Consider the following 26,821-nt stretch of genomic DNA (forward strand, 5'->3'; position numbering starts at 1 on the left):
TTTTAACGCTGCTGTCTTGTCTCATGGTAACTGCAGATGGTGCGCACATGATATCACCTGATGTCTTTGCCAGCAGTCTCTACATGCCAATTTATTTCATTCATGCAGACATTAAAATATTTCCATAGTGACATGATGAAGCCACACCTTTAGCTTTGTTTTCTTATACTTTTACATGTTAATATTGGCTTCTCAGATTAACCTTTTGCACTGTCAATAAGGATGTTTTCTCATGATGTCACCCTTACCATCCTGTAGAGTTGTGATAGCTTCACTTTCCTCGCTGTACTCACTGTCCCCTATGTCGTTGGTGGCTTTTACTCGGAACTGGTAGGATGTGAAGGGTTTCAGCCTTGGGGATACAAGCGCAGAAAAACACATCAATCTTGATGATAAACCACAACACTGGATCTTAAACCTTTTGTACCACAAACAGCAATATAGTAACTTTGAAAGCTATACGTTTTTCAAGTAAACTAATAAAAACACACACATTAGTTTTCTCCAGTACCCTTAATGTTTTTGAGTCGATTAAACCATTGTTTAAATTCTAAACCAGACTTTTATACCCCTGAAAACATTAGTCTGCATAAGGATATTATTGTGTTGCCAACTTAACTATACAGTCGTAACTGAGGGAATATTACAGCAAATGTAGCAGTGGGGACTATAAGTCTCTACAGCTAAAAGGCACTAATAGAAAAACATTTGTCATAACAAAGAAGATGAACAATTAACCCCTGACTGCAAACAGAATCTGTTAGCTAATGGATGCACTCTACCTGGATACTATGTAGGAGGTGGCTTCATGGTTAACAGAGGCAGAGTGGACAGTCCAGTTGCTCTCAGGAAGCTCTCTGAGCTGCACCGTGTAGTAACGCACAGGGGAAAGGCCGTCGCTGCCTGGCTCCCACGAAAGCAAAACATGGCGTGCCTGAACATCTTTCTGAGGCACTGTGGGACGGCTAGTAGGCTGAGGACGAGCTGGAAAGACACAAAGGGTCAAAGGATTTAGAGAGTGAAGGGAAATGGAAGTTGGGATTAGAAGAGGCAAGGAAGTATGGGGAAAAAATGACAAGAAGTTGGTGGTTCTATAAATGGATTTCCTCACATTTGCATGGGCCATGTTCCACAGACATGGGTAAATATGCTATTTTGATGAATGAAAAGTAGCCCAGAAATGAAAGTTGCAGAGTAAACAATCCCAAATAAAATGCCTTGAGGGAAGCAGATGGACTGATTTGTTCTCACAACTGCATTAGAGTGCGTCTGATAAACACCCACAGGGCACAAACAGTCCTTTAGAAAACGCATCTGCTTACTGGACTGTTAACTGGAAACTAACAATGCACAATGAAGCTTCAGCAAAGCTCTCTTCAAGTTGTGTCATTACTGAGATCACGCACCTGTGTCTGCTCTCAGAATGATGTATCTTTGTTTCCTAAAAATTGCATTGCTATTACTTTGCAAATCACTATTAGAGAATCAGTTAGTCTTAAGATACAACACACATTGAGTAGGTGATGGTTACCTCTTTTCTCCGTGGTGACCACCAGTGCCTCGGCAGCCTCGCCCCAGCCCTTCCGTGTCTGAGCTGTGATGCGGAACACGTAGACAGACTCCGGCTTCAGGCTGGTCACTGTGTACTGACGAGCGCTGGGGTTCAGCACGTCCACTGTGGCCGCGTTGCTATTGGTGGAATTGAGGTGGTATGTGATCTGGTAGGCTGGAGAGGAATTGGGGACAAATGTTATAAAGAGCTAAGTGTTTTGTGGGTCTAAAAATGTATTTCGGGTATTTAAAGCATTTGTTGTCCGTGATGGTTTTCCTAACAATAAGAGGGAAAACAAACTGTTTCACAAGCAGCTTTGTCTCTTCTCAAATGATTCCATTAGCATCTGCTCCTGCACCACTGTGTGGGTCTGTCATACAGTACAGTTTAAAATAAATTATCTGACAGATGTGTAATGAATCACAAACTCACAAGGAAATCCCCCTACTAGCTAACAAGAGGATCTAACTCCCTTTACAGCACTGCCGGAAAATAACAAGATCTGATTTCCCCCAACTAACATTGTTAATCCATCAAGTTATAAAAAAACATTAACAAACTATGTTGGATGTCATAACAAACAACACGTCTAGGTCTGGCACTCCTTTATATCTTAATAAAGAAGCTTATATGTGTGAAGTATTTGGTGCAAGTCATTTCTTAATACTAGCTGTAAAAGATACAGATGTTTATAGATCAGATTTTCCATTTTCTAGTAAAAATGAAATAAATAAATCCCACCAAGAAATGAAAAATAGAGTAAAAGCATTTTAGATATGACTAACCAAGTATAATGCCATTAGGCTGTGAAGGAGACTGCCATATAAGCCGTACTGAGGTGGTCCTCACTTCAGGGAACAGGATACCCACTGGAGGTCCTGGAACTGCAGGAAAGAGAAAGAAGTGATTTATAACACTTTAAAACTTGAGACAAGATGTCATACTCCCATTAGGTGACCAAATATCACATGAAACCGAAGATATATCGCCCACTAGCTTTTATACAACATTAATAAATGGAACATTTAAATGTGAACTTTACTTGAACTATAAATCTCCCTAAGAAAGCAGAAAGGTTATTAATGTAAAACAAAAAAATAATGTTCCATGAGACATTACTTCTGGGACTAGAAAAATAAATGGTACTTCTTAAAAAGTGTCATGGATATTTTATGAATCTTTCATGCACTAATCTTGTCAAAATGTAATAGTATTTAACTTTAATACTCGATGTACTTTGTACACCAAACTCTGGGTTAAATGGGTAATATTGATTAAAAATTGAATAGATGGCTGCAAATTCATGCTTCAGCCCATTTCCCTACCATCATCCAAAGTCCTCTCCAAGATGGGTGGGGAACTGGGCCGTCCGTCTCCAATTCGTGTAAAAGCCAGAACCTGGATCTCGTAGAGCACATATTTGCCCAAACCAGTCAGCTGGACACTGTGTGTAGCGTTGCCCTCCACTGTCCAGAAGTGGACTGCACTGTCAGAGTCTTTCTCTTTGTACACCACCTGATAAAGTGAGGAGAACAGGAGATAAAGGGACATCAGGGGAGAAGTGAGTTTGGAAGCTAAGTAGAAAAAAACCACGACACGTAGAGTCCTCTCACACTGTCATCCTTTTACTGCCTAAAAATAGCTGACATTTCTAACAACTTTTTCAATTAGAGACTGCTAAATCAATGTCAACTGTAAATCATAAAAAACACAGACAGACCTTGTAGCCCAAAATGAGTCCATTTCTGTCTGGCTCAGGAACTTCAAACCAGCGTACCAGTATACTGCTAGAGGTGGTGGCGAAGGCGGATACGTTGGTGGGCCCACAGGAGGGAACTGTAAAACAAAGAGATCAAAGAAGTGAAATGATTATGCCTGAAGAGTCCATTGTTTGCCATATATTCTGGAAAACATATTTCCCATGGTTCATGTGTGTTTGTGTATTTACTCTTCCTCTCTTAGTCTTATATGACAGAGACAGAGATGCAGTTTGAGTAATCTGCTATGGTTATATTGTGTGTGGTATATTGTATGTGGACATAGCCTCTCATATCCTGGTATACCCTCCAGACCTACTGAATTACCCAAGAAAAAAAAGAAAAAAAACAACTCAAGAATGGGCCTTTTCTCCTCTTTGGCACTCATCCCTGGACATAATGCACTGATTCCTAAGAATTTGCTAGAGTGAGTGGAAAAAGGAGCACAGGAATTCCACATTTGAGTCCATGTGTTCTCAATTTTCTCAGACTCCTTCCATTCCTCACTACCCCAGTGTCTGGAGAGTGGTGTGAAGGCATAAGCAAGGCGAGAGAGAAAAAGAAGTGTCTTTGCTTGAATTGATGTGGGTTGTTAAAAAGAGTCTAGCAGGGTATTTGAGCAGGAAACAGTCTGGTCACACATAAATCTAACATATGGCAAAGTGTAAACCATAACTGTGCGTTTGTTACTTCTGATATGACTAATAACGTAGATACTATGCGCAGATGTTGCAAATATAGCATTATAAAAGTAATCAAAGTGCTTTCATTTTCAGCAATATTTTTTGTCACATGCAGCAGAAGAGAACAAAGGAGTATTTATGTGCTTTGGTGAAACTGAGCAGACAAATGCTGTGCTTCAGTAACTCTAATAACGTCGTGCAGATATTTGTTTATTACTCTTGGATCAGAAGATTTCCATAAATGCAAACAAACTGTGTTTTTCACAGAGGATGGCCGATGAGGTGCAGACTCACCAGACTCCCTGGTCCTGCCTCTGACTGGCTGGCTCCAGGGTCCCATCCCAATGCCGTTGACAGCCTGGACCCTGACCTCATACTCTGTCCACTCCTCCAGGTCCTCAATAGTAAACTCTCTCTCCAGGCGGTCAGCAATAACATGGGTCAGTGCTCGGCCCTGTGAGCCTGCACGGGAGTACTGTACCCTGTACCCCAACTGCTCTGCATTCCCATTATATTCCCATTCAGGCAAAGGCTGGGCAAATGAAAATTAAAACAGGGGATAGTGAGGAAAATTGAGTAAAAACAAGCTAGACTGCTTAGTCTGGGGTAGTTTAACACGTAATGGATAATTCAGAGTTAATACACAGGAGAGGCAGATCCCTGCTTACCATCCATCGTAACCAGAGGCTAGTCTCACTCGCAGTGCGCAGAGTGACATTGGCAGGAGCCATGTCTGGAGGAGCTGGCAGGGTCTGGATCTTCCTGGAGGGCTGGCTGGGAATACTGGTGCCCACAATGTTCACCTGACGCATCCGGAACCTGGTGTTTGGAGTTAAACATTACATAATTATACATTATTATTCTACTGCAACTTCTGCAAATTGCCTGTTTCATTTCAACAGAGATGACAGCTCAGAATCTGGCATGTCATAATGAGATAGCTGCTCAAAATCATCAGCATTACCATAGTACTTGCAGCGTGCATCTTCTTACATGAGGCTTATTGCATTTGAACAGAGATCAGAGAATTGAATATGAATACAGTATGAATATGCTGAGTGGAGGGTTCATTTGAGTTGCAGCCTGAATATGGATGGGGGAAAAAAACAACTAAATTTTGATCCGAAATGAGCATTTAATTCTACTGAAATGTAAAGTGGTGATATTTGGAATGATGAGAGCTATAGCTGGTGCGGGCCTTTAGGGATCGACTCAGAAATGTTAATTGGTTATAGCGAATCTGATCATTAAAATATGATCATGCAAACACTGTTAAAAAATCATTTTAAAAATCACACCAACTATCACAAGTTTCTACCCAAATCAAAGGAAACGAGAATAAGATAAGACTCCTGTGATATGCAGGAATCAGAGCAGAGATACTGCAGCACACATACACCTTATCTGTTTTGTCCCAATCTGCACAAGCTTAATTTTCATGTTATCAGGCTTTGGCTAAGAATATACTGGGAAAGTCATGATCAGGTTCATCCTTTATAAGATCATTCTAGTACAATGATAATGGAATATGTCGTGTATGCATATATGATAACTGTATCTGTTTTTGGCCTGTGTTGTGCTATGCTGTGTATATTTCGTGAGCAAATCTGATGCTGTGGTCCTTATAGATGTTAACTTTGTGACAAATGTTATTTTAATGAACTTTTAGGGTGTCTTGGCTAATTCTGGCACATTTTTGTTAACTAAAACCTGGTTGCCGACAGATGCCCATTACAGTTAAATGGAGGCACACATGGTGAAGTAGATACCTGTAGAAGGTGTATGGGTTGAGACCTGGCACTTCTAAGGAGCGAGCATCAGGCTCATTGGACACCTGGTGGACCATCACCCAGTCCTCATTTTCTCCTACCACACCCACCTAGGACCAAGACAACAGAGAGCATGACAAACACAGCAGAAAATGGCAATGAGAAAAAGTAAAGCACTGAAAAAAAACTCTTCAAAGTTCTGTAAGTCATACTTGTTTCAATACCTTGAAACACCTAAAATAAAAAAAAGATGAAGGGAAATCAAATAATATAAGATTAAGGGAAATGGAACTTCAGCCCTGGACTAAATGTGTCTCACCTGGGCCTCCACCTGCCATCGGGAAATGGAAGTTTTGCCATCATAACCAGGTTTGAATTGCAGGGTGACAGAGCGTGGGCCGATGTTGGAAATTGCCATGTTGGTTGGAGGACCGGGGAGCTCTGTGAATAGGCAGAAAGGGTCAAAGTTGAGAAAGACAAAAAAAGACTGAGGGAACAGATAAAAGACAGTGGATGCCCTCTGACAGGGTGTTTTAGGTTTGTAGGCTTTGCCTGGAAAAATCCATCTACCACAGCGCTCTCTTGTGGCCGTACAGATACTGCACCCAAATTAACATCTCCAATCTCACATAATTCTCTATCTTGTGCTTCCAACTTTCGGCTAAGACAGCAAAAGCAGATTAGATTTGGAAAAAGGTGCTTACACATAGTACACAGGCAGAGACAATGCCATGAATGTCAATTACACTGCAGTTATCTGAAGATACGATTCAATCTGATATCCTACTGTTTACACTTGAGCTGAGTAAACAATAAAAATGGATTATTCCCAAGAAATCCTAGAGGGGAAACAAAAGTGAAAACAGTAAATTCGAAGAACAGTGGTAGACCATGTTTGGGTAAGAATATTATTGCTTGCTTATGTGCGTATATGGTGGTGTAGTTGTGTGTCGGTGTGTCTACGCAGGTATGTATAAGAAAGCTCTAGTGCATAAAATAATTCCTACTTTATCTTTCTTTCCCCTCGCTTCCCTCCAGATAAACATTAAATCCACCGTTACATGTTCCATTCCAAAGCACAATATACTATAGTTAACATAAATCCTGGTTGAAGATATTACTGTCAAACCGTGGCATACTGGAGTGTGGACAGTGGCCTGATATTAAAAAGATATAATCACTCCCATGGGCATACTGAGCAATTTTTCCCCCTAAGACTGCTCAAATGCGTATGTATTCACCCTTAATGAAAAGCAGATTATACGTGTCGTGGTAAAATTACCACCTCTAAATCATTTGCATGACTGATTACCGAGGTGGCTTTTAGCTGGATCGTACAGTACAGTTGCAGGCACATAGGCGTTTTCTTTACACGTACAAAATGGGAGTAATCACCATTCTGGGGACTATAACTGCTGCTCTAAAGCCTGCTCTCAATATAACAGCCTGCCATTTCACAGGTTTCACAGATGTACAGGCTCTGTGAATGCCCCTCCATTAATTGACATGGGCATTGTATTTCTATTACACAATTTTGCAAATATGAAATAATTAAACACTGTAATTGTCCTTAATGCTCTTTTGGGAGCTTTTATTCTCACTGGTGTGGGACAAGATACGTGTATTTGGTGGATTTTTTTGGTTCTGTCCCAGCTGAGGTGACCGGGGTTTGATTTCATTGTGTCTGGCGCCAGACAACGTAGAGTGAGTTCACCGGGTTAAATGTCAAACACTAAATCTGCAGGAAGGGAAGGTTCAATAAAGACCCAAAGGTATTTATTGGATTGGACAAAAATGAACAAAGTTACAAATGGAAACCCATAATTTTGACTTGTGAATTAGTTGAATTTGATTATGCTTTATAACCTTTTAGTGCAACATTTTTTAATTTTCTTAGTGCTACAGATAAGTCTCATTTGCATCTCTCCACATCTAATGAAAGACACTCAAGAACGACTGTGGGAAATATAACATCCAGTATTTTTGGAGCTTGACCCGTACAAACGTCTAAAAGGCAGGATGTCTGGGTCTGTGTTGCATCGATTTCATTGGTTAATCTGTCCCTTACAGGTCCCCTAGCTTTATGGAGGGACAATAATAAATCTCCAAAACACCCGTTTCAGTGGAAGAAAGTACCAATGAAAACTGCTGACAGTCACATGTGTGGATTATGGAAAGAAATGTCAAGATTCTCATTTTTCAAATTCAAAGTTTCAGTGCTGTGAACACCACAAATTAAATTGAATTCACTTCTGACAAACTGATATAGAAGCAGATATCTCACACACTGGAAAAATAACTGTGTGCCTTGATACCACAACGACTAAGAGAAACTGTTTATTTTCTTGCAATATAGTCAAACTGAGGTTGAATGTGTAGATTGTGTGCATACTAACCTGGTGGGACGCCTGAGGAAATAGTGGAAGAGGACAGCTGGCCCTGGCCTTTGGAGGTCATGCCTGCCACTTCAATGGTGTAGGTGGTGAGAGCAGTGAGTCCAGTGACCCTGTACTCTAAGGTGACATTCGGCAGGTAGTGGGTAACTCTAGTGTTTGTGCGGTTGTACTCCTCCCACGAAATGCGGTAGCCTAAGACGAGTCAGAGATGGGTGACAGAGACAGACTGAGAATCCACTCAGGAAAAAAAAAAACATTTGACAGCCAGTTTTACTATAATACCAACTCAGCTCGCATGCTATGGGGCAAGCTAACCAAAATATTAAATAAACTTCATCAAAAATTGAATATAGCAAATTAAATCATACTGTGATTATACCTCTCTGCACACACACATCGTACACCCACTCACACTCACACACATGCTCACCCTCTCAAAGTTAATGCAATTTACTCTTTGGCCAGCAGCTCTTTTCATGTGATTGCATAAGGCATTAAGCAGCATTTCTTGCCAAATCAATAATTTCACATGGCGTGTCAGTGTTTGTCCCCTTGGAGAGTGCAGCACATTAAAATGTTTTGGAAATAACATTTAACAATATGTTGCTAAATCTCAACCTTTGTCAACATTTGAATATCAGTGTTACTGGTGGGTGTTCTATACTCAAAGTTTATACTAAGTGATGTAAGACCATTATGTAAACTGGAAGAGAAAATCACTGGTGAGACCAAATATTTAGTTTTTTGATTAATTCATATTTTATTTTTCAAAACAGGCTCCTCTATTGATGTGTGGTAAAACAGAAACTACATACATGCTGTCTCATAAAAAAAACATTTGTATTTGGCATCTGAATATAGCAAATGTGTCCAAATTTTAAGTGCTACATCCTCTTGCCTCACTAACTATGGAAAAGCAGTTTTTAAAAAGCAAGGTATAATAGGTAATATTTCAGTTCTGCCATGGTGCTGCATTGGTTCTCTTTCAGTGGAGCTCTGGTAAATATCAGAAACTGTTATTTCTCGCCTTTGTTGCCTCACTACAAGTATAATTTTGGAGTGCTAGCAAATATACCTGTGAGAACGCCATTCTTCTCGCCGGGCTCACTCCAGCTGACTTTAAGTGAGGTATCCAGGATCTCGGTGAAACTAAGGTGGCCCACAGCACCGGGGGCTGGACAGAGACAAACAAGAATAATGAGCAAGGCCAATAGGCAAATGAGCCACTTGACAAACAGCAAAAGCTCATTACTGATCAGATGTACCCAAAAACTGGTGACAACATTTGCATTTTAAATGTGTTCATAACAAAATCAGTACAAACAAGATAATTTCTGAAAACAAACTTTAGATGACAACTTGAGGTAAATTAAGAATTATTAAAGCTTAACCAATAATCTTCAAGTCCCAATTATGGCGATCCTGGCTGGATACAAAATACTCACTCATTAGCACTTCTCTACATCTTCTCTCTGCATGAATAATAGATCTTGCCCAAAGGATGTGTTACTGTGGGATGCTCGTGTCCCCTCTCTGCCATGAGAGAGAGAAATATGTGGAAGAAAAGTCACTTACTGTCTTCATGTGTCCTTAATGCTTTGGGTGGGCTGCGGGGGCCGTCTCCGGGCGTAGTGAAACACAGCACAGACGTGTAATACTCAGTGAACTTCTTCAGACCTGTCACATATCCCACATGAACGCTGTCCTGGAAGTTTGGTCGCACTGTTACCATAGAAACTTCTTCATCTCTGCCTGGTTCCCAGGCCAGCAACTAAAACCGAAAAAACAAAAAGAAATTTTAAAAAAGTGAGTGCGACGAAAATTACAGAGAGAGCCAAAAATAAAGTAGCTAATCATTCTTTATGTAATCATTCTTGCACATTCATTTTCACAAAACTATAAGTAGTGTCTCTCTCTGGAAGTCCTTGCCTACTCTGAGGAGTTATTTGGCATCATAGCTGCCCTGAAGAGATTTTGACTGGGAGCAAATGACTGAATAGCTCCGCTAATGCAGGCTGGGAGGGGAAAAGGGAGATAAGGCTCAAGAGGGCCATGATAGCATCCCATCATGCATGTTGATTGCAGACCATACAGCATCTACAAATGGGAGATTGAGGCCTGGATTGACCAATTAGGTGCTTAGATAATGAGTCCCAATGGCAGATCTATTGGTTTTTTCCAGTTTCCAAAGTGGTGAGTGAGCTTCCAGTGAAGTAAAGAGTTGGCAAGAGGATTTCAGACAGATAGATGCTTGACTGTCTGCCACTCTTTCTCTCTCTCTCTCTGTCCATTGGTCTTTTTCTGGTTGCTCCCTGAAATTCTTTCTTTATGTCAGTAGTCTCCACTACTTTTCACACTCTCTATCTCTATTCTTCTTATTATCCCTTTAGTCTCTTCTTGGGAAAAAAATGGTATTTAATATTCAGTTTGTACAGTGAACCCTCCACCCTGCTGAGTAAGGCCTGTAAAGCACTATTGAAGTAAGAGACAAAAGGGGAAGAAAAAAAAAACCCAATTACATAATTAAGTCTCAACAGAGTCAAAGAAAAAAAATAGAACTACCCTATGGATTTGGCTTCATGATTCCCTGTGGGGCTACATTAATTTCAATGAAGGATACACGGGAGACTGAAAGATGGACTACATTCAGCCCATGACAAAATAATGAAGACATTCATCATTACGTGCACTCAGCTTCTCAATAAAATATATAAAAAATGATTGCAAAGATAAAGAGAATGACCTCAGACTGACAAATGAGTGAACCAAGTTCATTACTCACTACGGCACCAAATACCTTTTGCCCCTTGGCTTCTCTCTCCCTCTTGCTACACAGGATATGTAATACTACAGGTTCAGCTCTGACAGTTCTGTCAATGGAAGTGATGGCTAGTGTTGATGGCACCATGGCAGCTACTGACCTTGTAGCCCTGGTTGATGCCGTTGATGAACTGAGGGTTAGGGGCTGTCCACGTAAAACGGATCGTTGTTGAGTTGACTGACTCGGCCTGCACGTTGCCCGGTGTGATGGTTGGTACTGGGATGGACGAGGAAAAGAAGACAGAGAAGATATAGAAGAAAAGGGAAAAAAGGAGATATGAGGAGACTAAAAACAAAAGTGTGAAAGCCCATTTCAGTTGACGGCTGGAAGTCTGCCTGCATTTATTTTGAAGTCAGTATTGATCGCTGCTGCGCAGGTCAGGGCAGATACTGTCATCACTCTCTTTCTGATGCCACTACACCTAATACCAAGGCTCTCTGTGGGTTTGTTTGTGACTGTGTGAACTCTTTATGGATTTTAGACGGATGTTACACCATTGTGTGGTCCTTACAGAGAAAAGTTCATGCTAATGCAGTTGAACATCAGTCAGCATTGACATTCGATAGTTAATTTCAGTCAAAGATAACACTGGATACCAATTAGAATCTTTTCTTGCACTTTCAGGATAGTTAATTCCAGCATTGCACATAATGTATTTTCATCTTTCTTAAATATAAATCTTGCTTTAAAATAACACCTATAAATGTGAACACATAAATGACACATCCAATGATAAAGAAAGACAACTGTTGATATAAAAGCTATCATTTTGGATCAGTAACACTGATAATAAGAGAACTCACCTCCCTGCAGAGTCCACTCAGTGACCTTGTGGCTGAACGTGCCCAAACCTGCCCCATTGTAGGCAGCCACCTCAATCTCATAGTTAGTCCAGATGATGAGGTCCTCCAGCAGCAGGTTGGTCACATCATGGCTGGAAATGTTCTTGATTTGATAGTCCACAGGCAGCCCAGTGAGACGGTACCTGAGATACAAATGCATCCAATTTGAATGCTGGACTTAAGGGTGCGTGTGTTGGCTGTAAGGTTGTACTGTATATCTTGCCTCAGCCATTACTTGCAGTACACTATGCTCTTTGCTAGGGGGAGACAAAGCACTAGTAAACAAGCAATTAAAAAACACTGATAGAACTGACTCTTGTCTGGAAAACACCTGCTGTTTCATTTGGATGAATAAAAACCCTGACAGAAAACCAAACTAATTACATGTTTACAGGATTTACAGTCAGTTTGGCATATTGCTGACTCAGCTTAATAGAGCTGCTACAGTTTATTTTAAGTCAAGCCAGTCATTAAATATTACTTTTCTTTGCACTGAATTATTTTTTAAATGTAGTGCTGTTAACTTGACACTGTAGGGGTCCTTATGTGAACCATATTGTGTGTGACTTAATTGCAGCAGCTCACCATATTAAGATAATGGACTGAATATAAGGTCAAAATGAACTCAATCAATGAAGAACACAGAAGAAAACCACAGACGAGCAGATACACACAGCTTCTTCTACTCTATCATCCTTGCAAAATCAATATTGGATTATTCTTTTATAAAAAGCAGTTTGAAAATATATCAGCACATGAGGGTAAACCTTGTACTAAGCAAAAGTGAATGTTGAGTTTTCAGTCCATTTTCAAATAAGAAGTAAAAAATGTGTGTTGTCAGTATAGGGGTGGATGAGCAGGGACCTTACCGAACGGTGTAGCCCCTTAGAATCCCATTTTGATGGCTTTCTGGTGGGGGTTGCCACTGGATCATGATGGACTGGTTGGTCCGACCGCTAGCTATAACATTCTGAGGGGGAGCACTGGGGGGCTCCTCTGGGAGAGAGACACTGTACACACACACACACACACACAAACACACATACAGAGATATGAAGTGAGGGCTGTTAGAAATAGGATTAAAATAACATTTCCTTTCTAAATATGAACACAGCGCTGCATTTTATTTAAACCCTATAAACATAAAGCTTTGAAATAACATAACAGACAACCCAAATGAGGCATATCAGTTGAAGACTAAGTACCTGTATAATCTCAAAATCCATGACCATTCTTGTACTTTTGCCAAAATATGTGCAGCACCCACAGCTAAGAAAGTCGTAGCATGCCTGGGCTATCCACCAGCCAGCTAAACACTGTATATTTACCCTCAAAAAATACCCCGAGCGCCTGGGGAGAGGATGCGTGTGAGAGATGGGACTGAGATCAGTGGCGGTGACTTAGTACCAAATGGCGTCACACAGCGTACGGTGCCAGCCCCCCTGCATGACACAGACGATGCCCCCCATGGCTCTCCTCTGGCTAGGGAGCTGGCAGCGTGAGGCAGCGTGACAGACTGACAGAGGGAGGGAGTTGAGGGAAAGGGGGGAAGAATGAGGGCTTAAAGTTGTGTCAGGCCGCAGAGAGGCCAAACCTGATCTCGCCTCAAACCTAAATCCCTCCCGCTGCTTGAGGAATGTGAGAGGGAGTCGGTGTGTGTGTGTATGAGAGTGTGTGTTTACATGTGATTGTGCATGTTTGTGTGTGCGCATCCGCTTTAGTTGGCTTAAATGCTTATATCCCTCTTCACTGACTCTTGACAGAAGGGATCAGTCAAACGGGTTGTCTAGGAAACCTACTTCATGATGACAAAGTTCTATTCACTAACAACAACAAAGCTCTGTTCCAAGTTATTCTTTACAATGTTTGCGATTTCTTATTTCCCACTGCCAATTTGACAATGTGATAATTAACAATACTGTCATAGTGCTTGCTACCTACACAGAAACAAGTAATATGTTTTATTATCTCAAGGAATTATAGCTTGAATGTCTCTATACAAAGAAAATATTATATATATGTGTGTGAATTTTGTCCTTTAGCTCACCGGTCTGTCTCCTTGCTGAACTGTCCCTTCCCCACATCATTAACGGCACAGAGTCGGAACTGATAGGACCGCGCTGGGATCAAACCACTGACTGTCACTGCTATGGATTCTGGCTCAATATTGGCCAGCAGGATGGCCCAGGGGGCATCTAGAACAGAGAAAATCAAGTGAAACATTTCACACATTGTTCCGCATGTACACACATCTTGTTCAATACTCATCATTCACCTTAACTTCCCTTAAAATTAAAGATTTTTTGTAAGGAACAAGTCAAACGTTTTGTAGCAATTTCATTGATGTTCAAATAGGATTTTCACTTTCATGCCTGCAATCATTTTGTCATGGCAGGTCACATTTTAAAATTCAAACTCATTAAATAAACTAAGTCATGCTGGGAAATGAGAATAGTACGAACACAATGTGCTGCTGGTTATGAGCCAAACACAGTTCTACAGTGCATACACTTAAATTGAACATGAGATAGACTGTAGTGTAGTTTATATATACAACTTGAGATTAAAGGCATTGATGGACATTCTTAATTACTCTTATTGATCATGCTCTTAAATTCTTTTTCAAGTTATTTGCTGTATGTGCTTTGCACTTAAGCTCTTCTGGGAAATAGGCATCACAGAAGCCAGGCTGCTTGGAAGAAGAAATAAAAAACCCACATAACAAAACACTAAACAACATTTAACATCTTCTTTCACTCATTGTTGCAATGTTGATGCCAAGAGCTGAGTTCCTTCTCCCCCAAACCAAACTAAATATAAATCATTTCATTTATAAATAAATCTTAAAGGTGTGTAAACTGACACCGAGATTACAAAGTATAAGCAGTAGAGAAAGATGCGATAGATGGAGATGGAGATGGATATGTGGCTGGAAATATCTGGATATCACATGACTTACTGTTTTCGGAAACCTCCAGAATGTAGCGTATGAGAGGACTGTTGCCATCAAAGGGTTTGGCCCAAGCCAGGTCGATGGCTCTTTTTTCAGATGTGCCCAGAACGGCTGTAGGGTTCTCCGGGGCATGGGGCAGCTGCCTGTGGGGAACAGTGGGAGAACTTTGATAAATAAAAGAATCTCCCCTATCACCGCGAACCCTCCACGGAGCCATTGACTTACTGAGCACATTTTCCGTCTTCTCTGAGTATCTCTTATGTGAATTCGAAGTAAAGTTGAATGTTTTATAAGAGAGAGATCAGTTAGACGGGTGATGAAATGTGGAAAGACAAGACAGCAGAGACAGTTCCTTGTCAAGACAGACACACAGGACACAAAAAAATGAGACAGATATCACCAGAGGGGGAGAATTGGATGAAAAGGAATAAGGAGACAGATAGGAAGAAAATGCACAGACAAAGACATGAATAAGTGAGGCCGGTGCCGGGGATCATTAATTCATTCAGCCATAAATTCAGATAAGCAAAGACAGATTGATAGATAAACTGTATAGCAATGAACGGATACAGACGGTAACTCTGTCAAAAGGCAGACAGCCAACAAGACAACCGAAAGGGGGACAAGGAGAGACAGAAACAATCAGTCAGTCAGTCAGTTTGGCAAACAGAAAGTTACATGTCTCATTCATATTCAATATACCCTAGCTGCAGTGACTCACTCTGTGCCAAAGCATAAGTAGCAGGGCTATGTTTTTGGAGAAAGATATCTGAGATGACAAAAACAATACAGCAGTGTTTGTGCGAGTATGAGTGTGGTATCACAGAAAGGGAATGGAAGAAGGGGTCCCCTGGGGCGGGTAGCGTGTTGGGTGAGAATGAGGACAAGGGAGGTGAAGAAGAACAGGCGTCATTTAAGTGAAAATGAGTCAGAGGTGTCAGTGAGAACAGGCAGAATGGCAGTGATAGGCTGGCAGTAATCGCACATGTGTCTGGTTCTGGCGTTGGTCTGTGTGCATTTTGTCTAGCTTCAAAGAACATGTTCCTTCCTGTGTCTTTGCACACGATGATATTGGAGAAACAAGTGTGAGAGGAATAGAGGAGAGAAAAAAAAAGGAGTAAATAGAAAGTCAAGGCTAGTGACAAAAGGTGAGAAGGGTTACCTGACGCGAAGGTGGGCACTGCGGGAGTCGTTGCCGCCAACCGAGGTTACTCTGCACGTGTATGTGCCTATGTCACCTGACCAGGTTTGGGAGATGTGGAGGGTGCCGTCCGGGTCCAGCCGAAGGCGAGGGGTGGACTGGACGCTGATCACTGAACCCTCCTTCTCCCACACATGCCTGAAACACAAAGTCACCAGTAAGATGAGCTGATGTTGGTATTGTCCATCATCAGCATAATTCTCATATGCATCTTCATTCCTTCTACAGCATCAGTGACTTGCAACATAATGCGATTTTAAAGCTGCATCAGTTTTCTCAAATGAATTTAAACATCAATCACAGTGACAATGTTTTTCCTTTTAAACATGTTAACCTGGCTCTTAAACACATGTTGTTGTGCATTCAGTCAAAGTGCTGCTCAACAAAGTGCAATCTCCAAATGTCATAATGGGAAATATGGAAATATGATTCAGGCTGACAAATACTGGATTTGACAAACTGAACACAAAGGCAACACACAACACATTTTAGCAGCAGTCTGTCTGCATACAAAGTAAACAGAAGAATGCAAGTGGATATGAACAGACGCAGATCTGTCCGGGCAGCACGAAATAAGGCTTAGATGAGTTCAATGTAGGTGAATGCTGTGTTTTTTTTGGTTTGCTTTAACTGTTTTATTTGAGTTTCCTACATTTGGGTCAGTAAATGCGATCGATTAATCATAAAAAAGTGACTTCATTAATGAGGTCACTGCAGCATCTTAATGTAGGCCTATAATGTATTACTTTTGGCTTTCACGTTCATAAGTACATTGTCCTCAGTTACAGCTGCAAGTATCATGTAGTAGTAGTTGTACTTTTCTTTTTTACTATATTATAGCAGCAGAGCAATAATATTCAAATAAGTGGAGTATGACTAACAAGTGGGTGGCTCTATCCATATAAACTTACTGTATAGCTAGTGTTTTATAATGGTGACTTACTCTCAGTGGCAGAAACAACGTGTAGCCTACAGTATATGAAAGAACATTAATAAATGTATGTCTATCAAAAATAGTTTCAACCAGATTTCTAGAATCTGCCATTCATCATTAAGCTACCAGCTGTTGGAATGTGCACTATGATACAAGCATGTATGACAGCTTTAGATAGTAGGTTAACTGTTTTTGACCGTAAAGCAATTAGAAAACTGCGGTTGGGTTGTTTTATATTCCACCACAATCCGAGAAGAACCTGCTATTAGTGAGGTTTTTCATCTTTCTCCCCTCTGTCTCTTCAAACTCGCCATCAGAGCTGCCCTGCATGCATATCATAGCGGCTGACGGCTGCATATCAAACACCGGATTCACATTCATGAAGACTGCACAGCTCAAACGTTGCCTCAGATGTAGTCTTCTTTTCTGAGTAGAAAGGGACAGAATCCTCTATTGATCGCTACTGATGTTGACTACAAGCTCGGAGTTCAGTAAAACGTCTGTTATGAGGATTGTGTGCTGCACTGATTTTGCAGTTGTCAGCAGGAGTGTGAGAAAGACTTTCTTATAGTGATACACAAATGTACATCAGTGGTCCCAAAAAAAAAAAAAAAAAAAAGAAAGAAAAGGTGTGTGTAGGTGGTTACTTTTGTACAAACTGCATGTCTAGGTTACATGCTGGGTACACAGCATTCAGGGCAGGTGCTAAAATGACTGATTAGCAAATGTATAGAGGACAATACAGCAAGTAATGATGGAGCATCTTATGATAAATCTATAGGCCAAATGGCTCAAACATTGTGCATTGGTTCAGGTGAACAGGATAACAAACAGAAAAATGTGTGTTGATGTAGAAATGGAATGTAGCATCTGTGACTTACATGTCTTTATATCTGGCCTGTTGTATCACCTGACTTAGCAAGAGACAACCTTGAATCATTTGGAAGTGGTCCAGCTGCAATGCTTTTGAACTGGTCCCTGAAAACTCCCTATCACATTCAGTCAATCCGAGTTAAGATTTGTATGCAATGCTCTACATGGTCCCCCGTGCATCAGTAGAGTCTATAAGGTCTTTTTGATCAGGGCTTGTTGCACTGAACCTCTACAGAGGCTGAAAACTTAAGGAGGGTGTGATTTCGACATGCCTCCTAAACTTTGAAACTTGTTATTTTTGAACTTTTTTATCTGTAGACTCCTTTAAAAAATATTGCTATATATTCTATATTTTTTCTTATTGTGAAAAAAAACCCACAACCCAAAAGATCCAAACCATCATCCTTCTAAAAAGTCTTACATGTGTAGCCAAAGCCTGATGTAGCTGAGTCTGTGCCTTGAAGCTCGATTGTTGTCCACTAACTATTAAAGGCACATGAATGAGCAACACCGCTGCACTGGGTAGCGTGTTCCTTCATGATGTTCAACATGGGCATGGTAGTTTATTTTAAGCTAATCCCATATACACCATGCTGATGCCGGAAATAATCACTTGAGCATAAAATGTGTATCATAAGAAATGGGAAATTTGTCTGGCATACATGCAGTTTTTATTCATGCTTGAGTAAACTTGCAAAAATTATAGACTGAGCCTTTTTTAGTAACAGAAACTACATATTTGTTAACCCTTGTTTAAATGGAAAAAAAAGAAAAGGAAAAAAAGGAAAACCACCATCCTTACTCTGTAAAAAGCACCTCTCGACCAACCTGTTTCAACTTCCCTTTGTTTAGTTTCACCCCCCCCCCCCTCCGATAATGTGTCTGTGGTTGCTACATAAGTAAACTTGATAAAGTGTTTGTGAGTGTACCCTTACCTGACAGTTACACTGGGGTCATGTGTGACTCCACAGGTCATAATGGCTTTAGTTCCTTTTATAACACTCTGGTCCTGTGGGGGTGTGGTAATTCGGGTGCGAGCTGTGACGAAGAAGATTCACAAGTGAGTGAGTGAGGAGAAAACAGCCTAAGAAAGACCAATGCTAAAAATAAATAAATAAATGAATAAAAATTAGATAACCCATTTCAGTTTATATTACTGTGTGCTTTTATATCTGGACCAAAAAAATATGATTATATGACACAGCCTTGTTTTTCAATCTTGCTTAAAAGTTATGCCTCTCTATAAAAATTCTACCACTGTTGAGTTCCTTTTGTTTTTAACTGCTACAGGGATCAATGTGATGAATCACTTATATTCAACCACTTGTGTATTTGAATGGATATGAAAGGCCTTGTCCGTCTAAACCGAAACACTCACCCCAGACCACGAGGTCAGCTGATGCCTCATCGATGCCCCTGGAGTTGCTGGCCATGCAAGTGTAGGTCCCGGCATCTGAGATGTGGGAGGGGGAGATGAGCAGGCTGCCTGACTCGAGCAGGGTGAACCTGGGCAGCTGGACAGAACCGCTGGCCAACACGCGCTCGCCTAAATTGTGTGAAAAAGCATCAGAGAAAGAAGCAGATAAGAAAGGAGACATGTGAATAGTGGATATTTAAAGGTGAGAGAGAATTTAAAGGAGGAGAAAAAAATGTGTGGGGACAGAACAGGAGAGGAAGGCGGATCACGAGGAAAAACAAGGACAGTGTTTTCCTGATCTGCTATTGGGATGCAAACATGAAAAGCCTGGTGCATGGTAAATCCTGGCTAAAGGAATCCAATCAGGCTTTATTTGTTAAGCCATGGCAAGTATGCTCCCATGTGTAATAGATAACATACATCATAATCCCTAGTTGTGTGTGTGTGTGTGTGTGTGTGTCTGTGTCTGTGTGTGTGTGTGTGTGCATGTGTGCAACAAAGACCTTTCTGCCAGGTGATAGCCGGTCTCGGAGCACCAGAGGTCTCACAGTGCAGGATGACAGACATGCCGTCGATCACAGTGCTGTCAGAGGGTCCGGCTGTGATATTTGGGGCAATGCCTGAGGGTAAGACAAACACACACAAAGAATAAAGACAGGGCTCAGTACAGTAAAGAGAGAAGGTAAGAGGGTTAAAAGAGGTGAGCGAATAACTGTCTGTGACAAAACCCCACTTCAAACGTATTTCTTGTAAGCACCAGCCAACTGCATCTCAGCGTTTAGTCGATCCTTTGTCCCACTAATTCTTTACGGATTGACACAGCCTTCACCTTGGTGCCACCTCTGTCTGCAGCTGGTCTTTTTTTTTTTTTTTTTGCAACCACAGAGATAGTGGATATAGAGAGAGGGAGAGGGCGGTAAACGAATGAGAGAGTAGCATAGACAGAAAAGAAAAGGCAATATGTAGATAAGTAAAATCCCTATTTGTGAAATGCAATAAATCAAAGCTTTTATAGGATGACAGAAAACTGTATCACTCCCCGGAGGAGAGGAGGAATGGGGGAGTTTGTCAGCGCTGATCTGAGGACACAGGGAATAGGAGAGAAGGAGGAGTGGGGACATGAATGTGTTGAGGAAACGGCAAGATCTAGATGGAAGGAGAGGAAGAGAGGAAAGCGTCAAGGGGAGAAAAGAGAGAGAGAGAGAGAGAGAGAGAGAGAGAGAGAGAGAGAGACAGAGAGAGATAGCAAAGTGAAGGGGGTGAGTTAGCCAGAGAGAATATCATGAATTCTGATCATGTGGTGCCGCACAGAGTAAAGGCAGCAGGAACTGAGACAAAGTGAAGAAAATGAGATGTCAGAAACTTGCCAAATAGACGCACAGCAAGAGTCAAATTACTACTGATTTTCAAATTCCTGACACACACTCCGACAAAAAACAGGTGATTATAGAATGGTGATGAACATTTTAGATTTTTTTATGTTAATGTAAACTAAACTACACATAAACAAGAACATTATTTAAGAGAAAGACTATATATTTTCTACAATTATCATCACATGTCACATTCCTGACAGATTCAGTTAGAAACAAGGGGAAAAAGACAAATATAGTATTACAGTACAATTCTGTCTCTCTACTGTATGTCTCTTTGCATAATTAAAACTCTTTTTTTTCCCTTTTCTTTAAAAATCCAGTTTTCACCGACACGATCAAGGCAGTTTAAACCAGCTGTCATCTGGATTTCATTTCCCCAGTTTAGTTGCTTCTTACTGTGATGAGACACTGATTACAGTAATTTGTAGTAAGTCGGGTCTTAATACAACGAGTAGGTGGTTCTTTTTTCTGACTGCTGTGAGGGAATTACAGGCAGAAATGGCCATGGCATACACAGTTTCAGGTAAATTTGTAGGTTTATGTGTAATTTACTGCTGTATTTTTGATTTTCTAAACATAGATACATTTAGTGTATGTGTAGTTTGCCGGCACACAAGTGAATGACAGCTGTGACATGTACAGATTTACATACAGATATGTCTTGTTGTCTTTTCTCTTGTCTTTCCAAATTTTCTTAAATCTGATTTTCTGAATTACTGGGTTACTGAAGTTGTTGATCTTAGTTGTGATGGGGAATTTCTTTCAAACCTTTGCTGCATTAATAACACCAAGCTGCTTCATCACAATTTTTTTGTATTTCATTTTTGGTACATTGAATAAGCCTCACTTAACAACTCAAGGGAACATTTTGGGACATTCTCAGACAAGCAATCAGAGAGGTATGAAGGTGTTATCATCATTTAGGGCCTTATAAAAAAGTAAAATCAATCCTCAATTTTAAAGGTAGCCAGTGTAATGATGCTGGAACTGATGTAGTATGTAGCAGCCTCAAGTTAAAGTTAATATGCAGGTACAATAAAATATATGTGTTGAGTATAATGTTAATCAGTTATGTGCTACACAAAATCTCTGTAGACGTGATATGCTACTCCTTCAGTCAAGTGGAATGCACATCCATGGGTCCCCCTATAAGTTATGTTTAGTTTATTTGGATCCCCATTAACTGTTACCCAGGCAACAGCTACTCTTCCTGGGGTCCATATCTCCTGCTTCTGCCTCTCCCCTTTGTCACTGTACTCCACGGGAGAGGTAAGCATCTTCTGTGCAGTATGCTGACATGTTTTTTGTGTCATTTGATTTGTGTAGTTGACTGGATGCCTGATTTTGTCTCTTATCCCCCCTTTTGCCGCTGTACTCCATGGGAGAGGGGCTTGAGTGTTTTTCATGTTAATTGACTGGAGGGTTTTGTCACTTATTTCTATTGTGAGAATAAATGGCGCCACCAAAGATCCTGGCCGGTCTGAGACTCTGCATCTAACACAACGCACACTAAGTTGTAATTATTTTGGAGTGAGTAATTGACTGACTTAATTGAATCCACTTAAGGCAGCAAATAGCTCCTACTCTTCTCCTTCCGTCTAGGTTGGAATTCCATTCCACTTTTGTACAGCAATTACACATAGTATTTTCTGACTGTGACAAGGGGCTTGGGAGAATTGTGTGAGAATTTTACACGATTTCATACAAAAGGTCAATGATGAGTTGAAAAAAACAACAACATTGTACTTTGATAACAGTAATTATCTATAGAAAGCACTCACTGGTAACAGCCAGGTATGTGTTAGTCTGGACTTCTCCTGCCAAATTCCTGGCAAAGCACTGAAACATCCCGGTGTCATCAGGCAGGAGGCCATTGACCTGCAGGCTGCCTCCAACCAGCACCCGGTACCTGGGTGTTTTCACTGGGTCAATGGGCAAAGCATCCTTATACCACACAATATCAGGCTGGGGGACTCCTGCAGAGGGTGAATTGGGGTGAGATTTATTTATTGTTTGTACATTATACTTAGAAATGTTCTGCATAGAATCACATAGAATAGTTGAAATATTAGTTAAACATTAAAAATATAATATTTCAATATATGTTTAGAACAACATACTTTTAAAAATATTCTAACAAGTGATTACTTAATAAAATATGACATTCTTGTATTAAAATGCACACACATTGTACATATTCACACACACACACACACACACACACACACACACACACACATACACAGTGCTCACCTCGTGCCTGACAGGGTATGTCTACAACCTTCTCCATTTCAGCTGTTATGTGTTTCTCTGGTTCTTTAATAAATTGTGGTGGCTCTGAGGGACAAAGTGAAAAGAAAAGGCACAATGATAAATAACGAAACACACAATACAGATTTGAAGTGATGTAACTTCAAACGTGTAGCTGTAATCACCAAAGCTTGAACTGTAAATATCTTGTGCTATAAAATATAATGATGGGGGGCAAAACTCTTCATAGCGTAGCTGGAAATAATTAAATTATACAGTAGTTTCATGAAATAGATCATTTAAAAAAAAAAAAAAATGTTTCCATCAAAGTCATGGGGAGAGGAAAAAGGCTCAAGTTAGCAGTATCAAGGGAAAAGTTCACCGCACCTTGTGCTTTGAATCACATCACAACCTTGAAAACATCAAAGTATTTCAGTGGGATGGATGAAAGTGACTCAAGCAATGCTATTAAACAGTTTCTTCAGGCCAGCCATGAGTTTTCTACCTTTTAAATCAATAACATTTTCTGCTCATTGCCTCACAACTTCACAGCCATACCTTTGCCAGATTAATATAATGAGAATAGTAATATTAATATGAATTTCATACCAAGTAGACTCACACATTTGCCTGATGTATGTAGTCAAATGTTGAAACACTGTTTTTTAATACAGCAGGCAGCAATTATTATAGTATTATAAGATAAGATAAGAAGTACTTTATTAATCCCTTGAAGGGGAAATTAAATGTCACCTGCCAACATACAGCAAGGAAACATACAGACTCAGGTAGTACATGTTAAGAGCAAAGCAACACATCAACATCAATCAAACAATCCAACAATCCACAACACTCAGCAGTCAACAGCGATGTTCATTAAAAAACCCTCACTGCACCATCACATTATTTGCCTTTATACTGTGCATAATAAAAAAAGAAGCTCTGAAAAGAATCATGAACATGAATGAAACGTCCTTGAAATCCTGAAATGATTCAATCATTAAAATATATTCTATATAAAAGATAAATGCAGTAAAAAAAACAAAAAAATAAGATGAATGTGAGATGTATAAAAACACAAAGTATGAGACAAAAGAAATATCAATGTATTTTCACATAGAAGCAGCAAAGACACTGAAGCGTTCCCATCACTGCTTGAGCACATTTCCATAATGTTTATGCTTTCTTTTTTATATGTAATGTTTGTCCTCAAGAGCCATTGTAAAAGTAGCAACTGAAATAGTATTATTATTTGTGTTTGACTAAACCTGCTTTTCACAGACAGGTCAATGGGTATATATTTACATGACTGTCTCTGAATGGTACTTTAATTTCTTTAAAGTAGCAAGTGGAATAAGAAGATAGTGTCACCTGCAAATGTGCATGTATAAAGAGTGATTACAACAGTCCTGCTGTAAGTGCTAAGTGATAATACGAGAGAAATTCCAGACAAGGGCATATTTTAGCCTATAATTCTTACCTAGAACGTGTAGATAAGCCCCAGCGCTGACTGAGGGCACACTGCTGCTGCGGAGAATCGCCTCACACTCGTAATAGCCGGCATCACTCACCACAGGACTGAGGATGGTCAGCCTGCGGTTGAAGTCGCTCAAACCGCTGGTCACCAACACGCCATTCTTACGCCATGAGATACTTAGCTTGATAAGAGGTCTACAAAGATGAAAACACAGTGTCAGAGTGTGTTCTACATTCATTTCCCCCACTGTTTGGCTTTTCAGTTCTTGTCACAATCTGTGTAAATATTGCTCAAATTATGATTTTTTATTTATTGTACTTCATGATGAAAGGATTCTGGTTCTGCAACACTGGTCCAAAATATTTTTTCTCACAATATGACACATACCTATCAATCTATTTAATCTGTTGGTGACTTGTGTATAAAAAATATCTGTCAATGGGCTGAGATGATGCCAGCTGTTTTCAATTCCAATTTGACTATTTCATGAATCAAGGGATGTCATTAGTTGGGTCGTCTGCTTTGTTATTGCATATGCCAAGATACAAGAACACTTGTGACTACAAATATTTGCCCAATATAAGCAACAGTGTTGAAATCAACAAGAAGAAGAATCCCCATGCCTTTTATTTTTCACCCTGCAAGGTGAAATGACCCTTTAAAAAATGGTGTATGACCCTTCCACGTTTACCTTGCATTGGCCACACACTCCATTGTGACCTCTGACGTGCCCGTGACCACGCTAGTGTTCCTGGGAGGGATGATGATGGTGGGGGCAATGGGGTCTGCTGGACCTCCAACATCTAGACAGACAAACAGGTTGCCACACAAACACATGTAGAGATTAAGCAAGATATATAGAAGTAGATATTTAATAGAGACAGAATGTGGTGAGTCCACTGGCAGATATAATGGGGTTCTCCGGACGGTGATGTCCTATACATTTCATTTCCACCCAGTGACTCTGTGGGTGCTCATCAACATGAGATATTGAAACTGACCAGTGCACACACTGTATCTGAGTTCTGACCGAGAGATGGGCTGAATAAGATGAGACAGTGCACTGACTGTGTATAATAAGATGTCTGCTAGAGAACTAGAAACAGGGATAGAAAAATACTGCCTGACCAACACGAAGCTAAAGGGGTGAATAGACTGCTGTCTGCGCATATGCATATGTGTGCAAAACAGTTAATGTCTGTCTGTGTGTGTGTGTGTGTGTGTGTGTGTGTGTGTGTGTGTGTGTGTGTGAATGTGTTTGTGTGTAAATGTGTGTGTGTGTCAGAGACAGACAGCCCGTGGCAGTGGGTGAACAGTGTGTGTACGGTGTGTGTGCGGTGTGTGTGCGGTGTGTGCGTGTGTGTGTGTGTGCTGCTTGAGATGTGTCATGTCTGTGATAAACTCACACTGATCCGTCAAACCCATCATGCCCTAGGAGTCTGCTTGTGGCTCAACATGTCAGATGTAGCTTCAGGGGCTGTCATAACTCAATCATACCAATCTTGGGTCATTGGATGGTGTACACAGGCCATGTGTGCACCATGTGCAAACTTTAAACTAGGTTTGACGGCTAGTCACCAGGAAAACACTGCTGCATATTTCAAGCCTACAAATACTTCAAACTTAGCTGAGCTGTTGTGTACTTAAAGAAATAATTTATGTGGTTAGCCTAATTTATAAAGACTGGAGGCAGGGGAGAACCACTAATCTGATCCTGTCCATAGTTTTAAAATTAATGAAAGCACTGACTCCAGCTCTGTGCACAGACATGAGGTTGAGCTCTACCTCCTCATGAAGCAAATACTGTATGTGTTTTTCCTTTAATTATCGATTAGTTGAAGCATTCCTGTAAAATAACACCAAGTTTGGAGGAGGAGGGCGTCAAACAATGAGCAACCAGACACATTTTTATTCTTGTAAATGTTTAAATCTGGCTTTTAAACTTGGTTCTGAGTGTTAAAACTATAACATGAACAACACTGTCAGAGTTATCCTTGTCCTTCACTCTCGCCAAGTCTTAAGCAAGTACTGCTGGAGCCAGGAAAGCTCATGGGAAATGCAGTGTCAGAGGCGTCGCTGCAGGAACAGCTGCTATAGCAGATACTGACAGATACACACGCGCATACAATGAGCACTCACTCAAACACACGCAACCCTCAGTACTGGCTTTCCCAGCAGCCTGCACATCAATGTGTGTACGTGTGCTTGTGTGTGTGTGTGCACATGTGTGTACATATGTGGAGCATGTGTGGAATGTTCATGTAAATGCGTGGCATCATTCCCTGAGACCCGTCGAGTTGAGACCTCCTGCTACGCTCTCTATCTAACCTGAACCAGAGAGTATTTGTGTGATTGTGTGTGAGTGTGTGAGTGTATATGTGTGTGTGTGTTGTAGCACTAGTATTATCAACTCTGCCACTGTTCTCCATATGAGCCTATGAGCATATTTCTGCTTCCTCGTGTTGTCAACTGTAATATCTTACCCTAACTCTTCCATATTGAACTCCAGTCTACCATGTC

General features: G+C 40.6%; 1 protein-coding gene across 1 annotated transcript in view; it reads right to left on the minus strand.

The window, feature by feature from the left end:
* sdk2b (sidekick cell adhesion molecule 2b) overlaps positions 1-26,821 on the minus strand; it is a 74,918-nt gene that overhangs the window by 20,589 nt on the left and 27,508 nt on the right. Inside the window, exons 5-30 of the mRNA XM_053341153.1 lie at positions 24,993-25,104; positions 24,305-24,495; positions 22,828-22,911; positions 22,356-22,550; positions 19,702-19,818; positions 19,160-19,327; positions 18,717-18,819; positions 15,936-16,112; positions 14,780-14,916; positions 13,868-14,015; positions 12,690-12,830; positions 11,782-11,963; positions 11,079-11,194; positions 9,733-9,928; positions 9,233-9,331; positions 8,158-8,349; positions 6,081-6,202; positions 5,762-5,871; positions 4,661-4,811; positions 4,287-4,524; positions 3,273-3,388; positions 2,878-3,067; positions 2,338-2,436; positions 1,532-1,726; positions 783-984; positions 249-352 (exon numbers count right to left, since the gene is read on the minus strand). Coding sequence (XP_053197128.1) covers positions 249-352; positions 783-984; positions 1,532-1,726; positions 2,338-2,436; positions 2,878-3,067; positions 3,273-3,388; positions 4,287-4,524; positions 4,661-4,811; positions 5,762-5,871; positions 6,081-6,202; positions 8,158-8,349; positions 9,233-9,331; positions 9,733-9,928; positions 11,079-11,194; positions 11,782-11,963; positions 12,690-12,830; positions 13,868-14,015; positions 14,780-14,916; positions 15,936-16,112; positions 18,717-18,819; positions 19,160-19,327; positions 19,702-19,818; positions 22,356-22,550; positions 22,828-22,911; positions 24,305-24,495; positions 24,993-25,104 — 3,885 coding nt within the window. The remainder of the gene's footprint in view (positions 1-248; positions 353-782; positions 985-1,531; positions 1,727-2,337; positions 2,437-2,877; positions 3,068-3,272; positions 3,389-4,286; positions 4,525-4,660; positions 4,812-5,761; positions 5,872-6,080; positions 6,203-8,157; positions 8,350-9,232; positions 9,332-9,732; positions 9,929-11,078; positions 11,195-11,781; positions 11,964-12,689; positions 12,831-13,867; positions 14,016-14,779; positions 14,917-15,935; positions 16,113-18,716; positions 18,820-19,159; positions 19,328-19,701; positions 19,819-22,355; positions 22,551-22,827; positions 22,912-24,304; positions 24,496-24,992; positions 25,105-26,821) is intronic.

The sequence above is a fragment of the Scomber japonicus genome, chromosome 20 (assembly GCF_027409825.1).
Source record: "Scomber japonicus isolate fScoJap1 chromosome 20, fScoJap1.pri, whole genome shotgun sequence".
NCBI classification, from domain to species: Eukaryota; Metazoa; Chordata; class Actinopteri; order Scombriformes; family Scombridae; genus Scomber; species Scomber japonicus.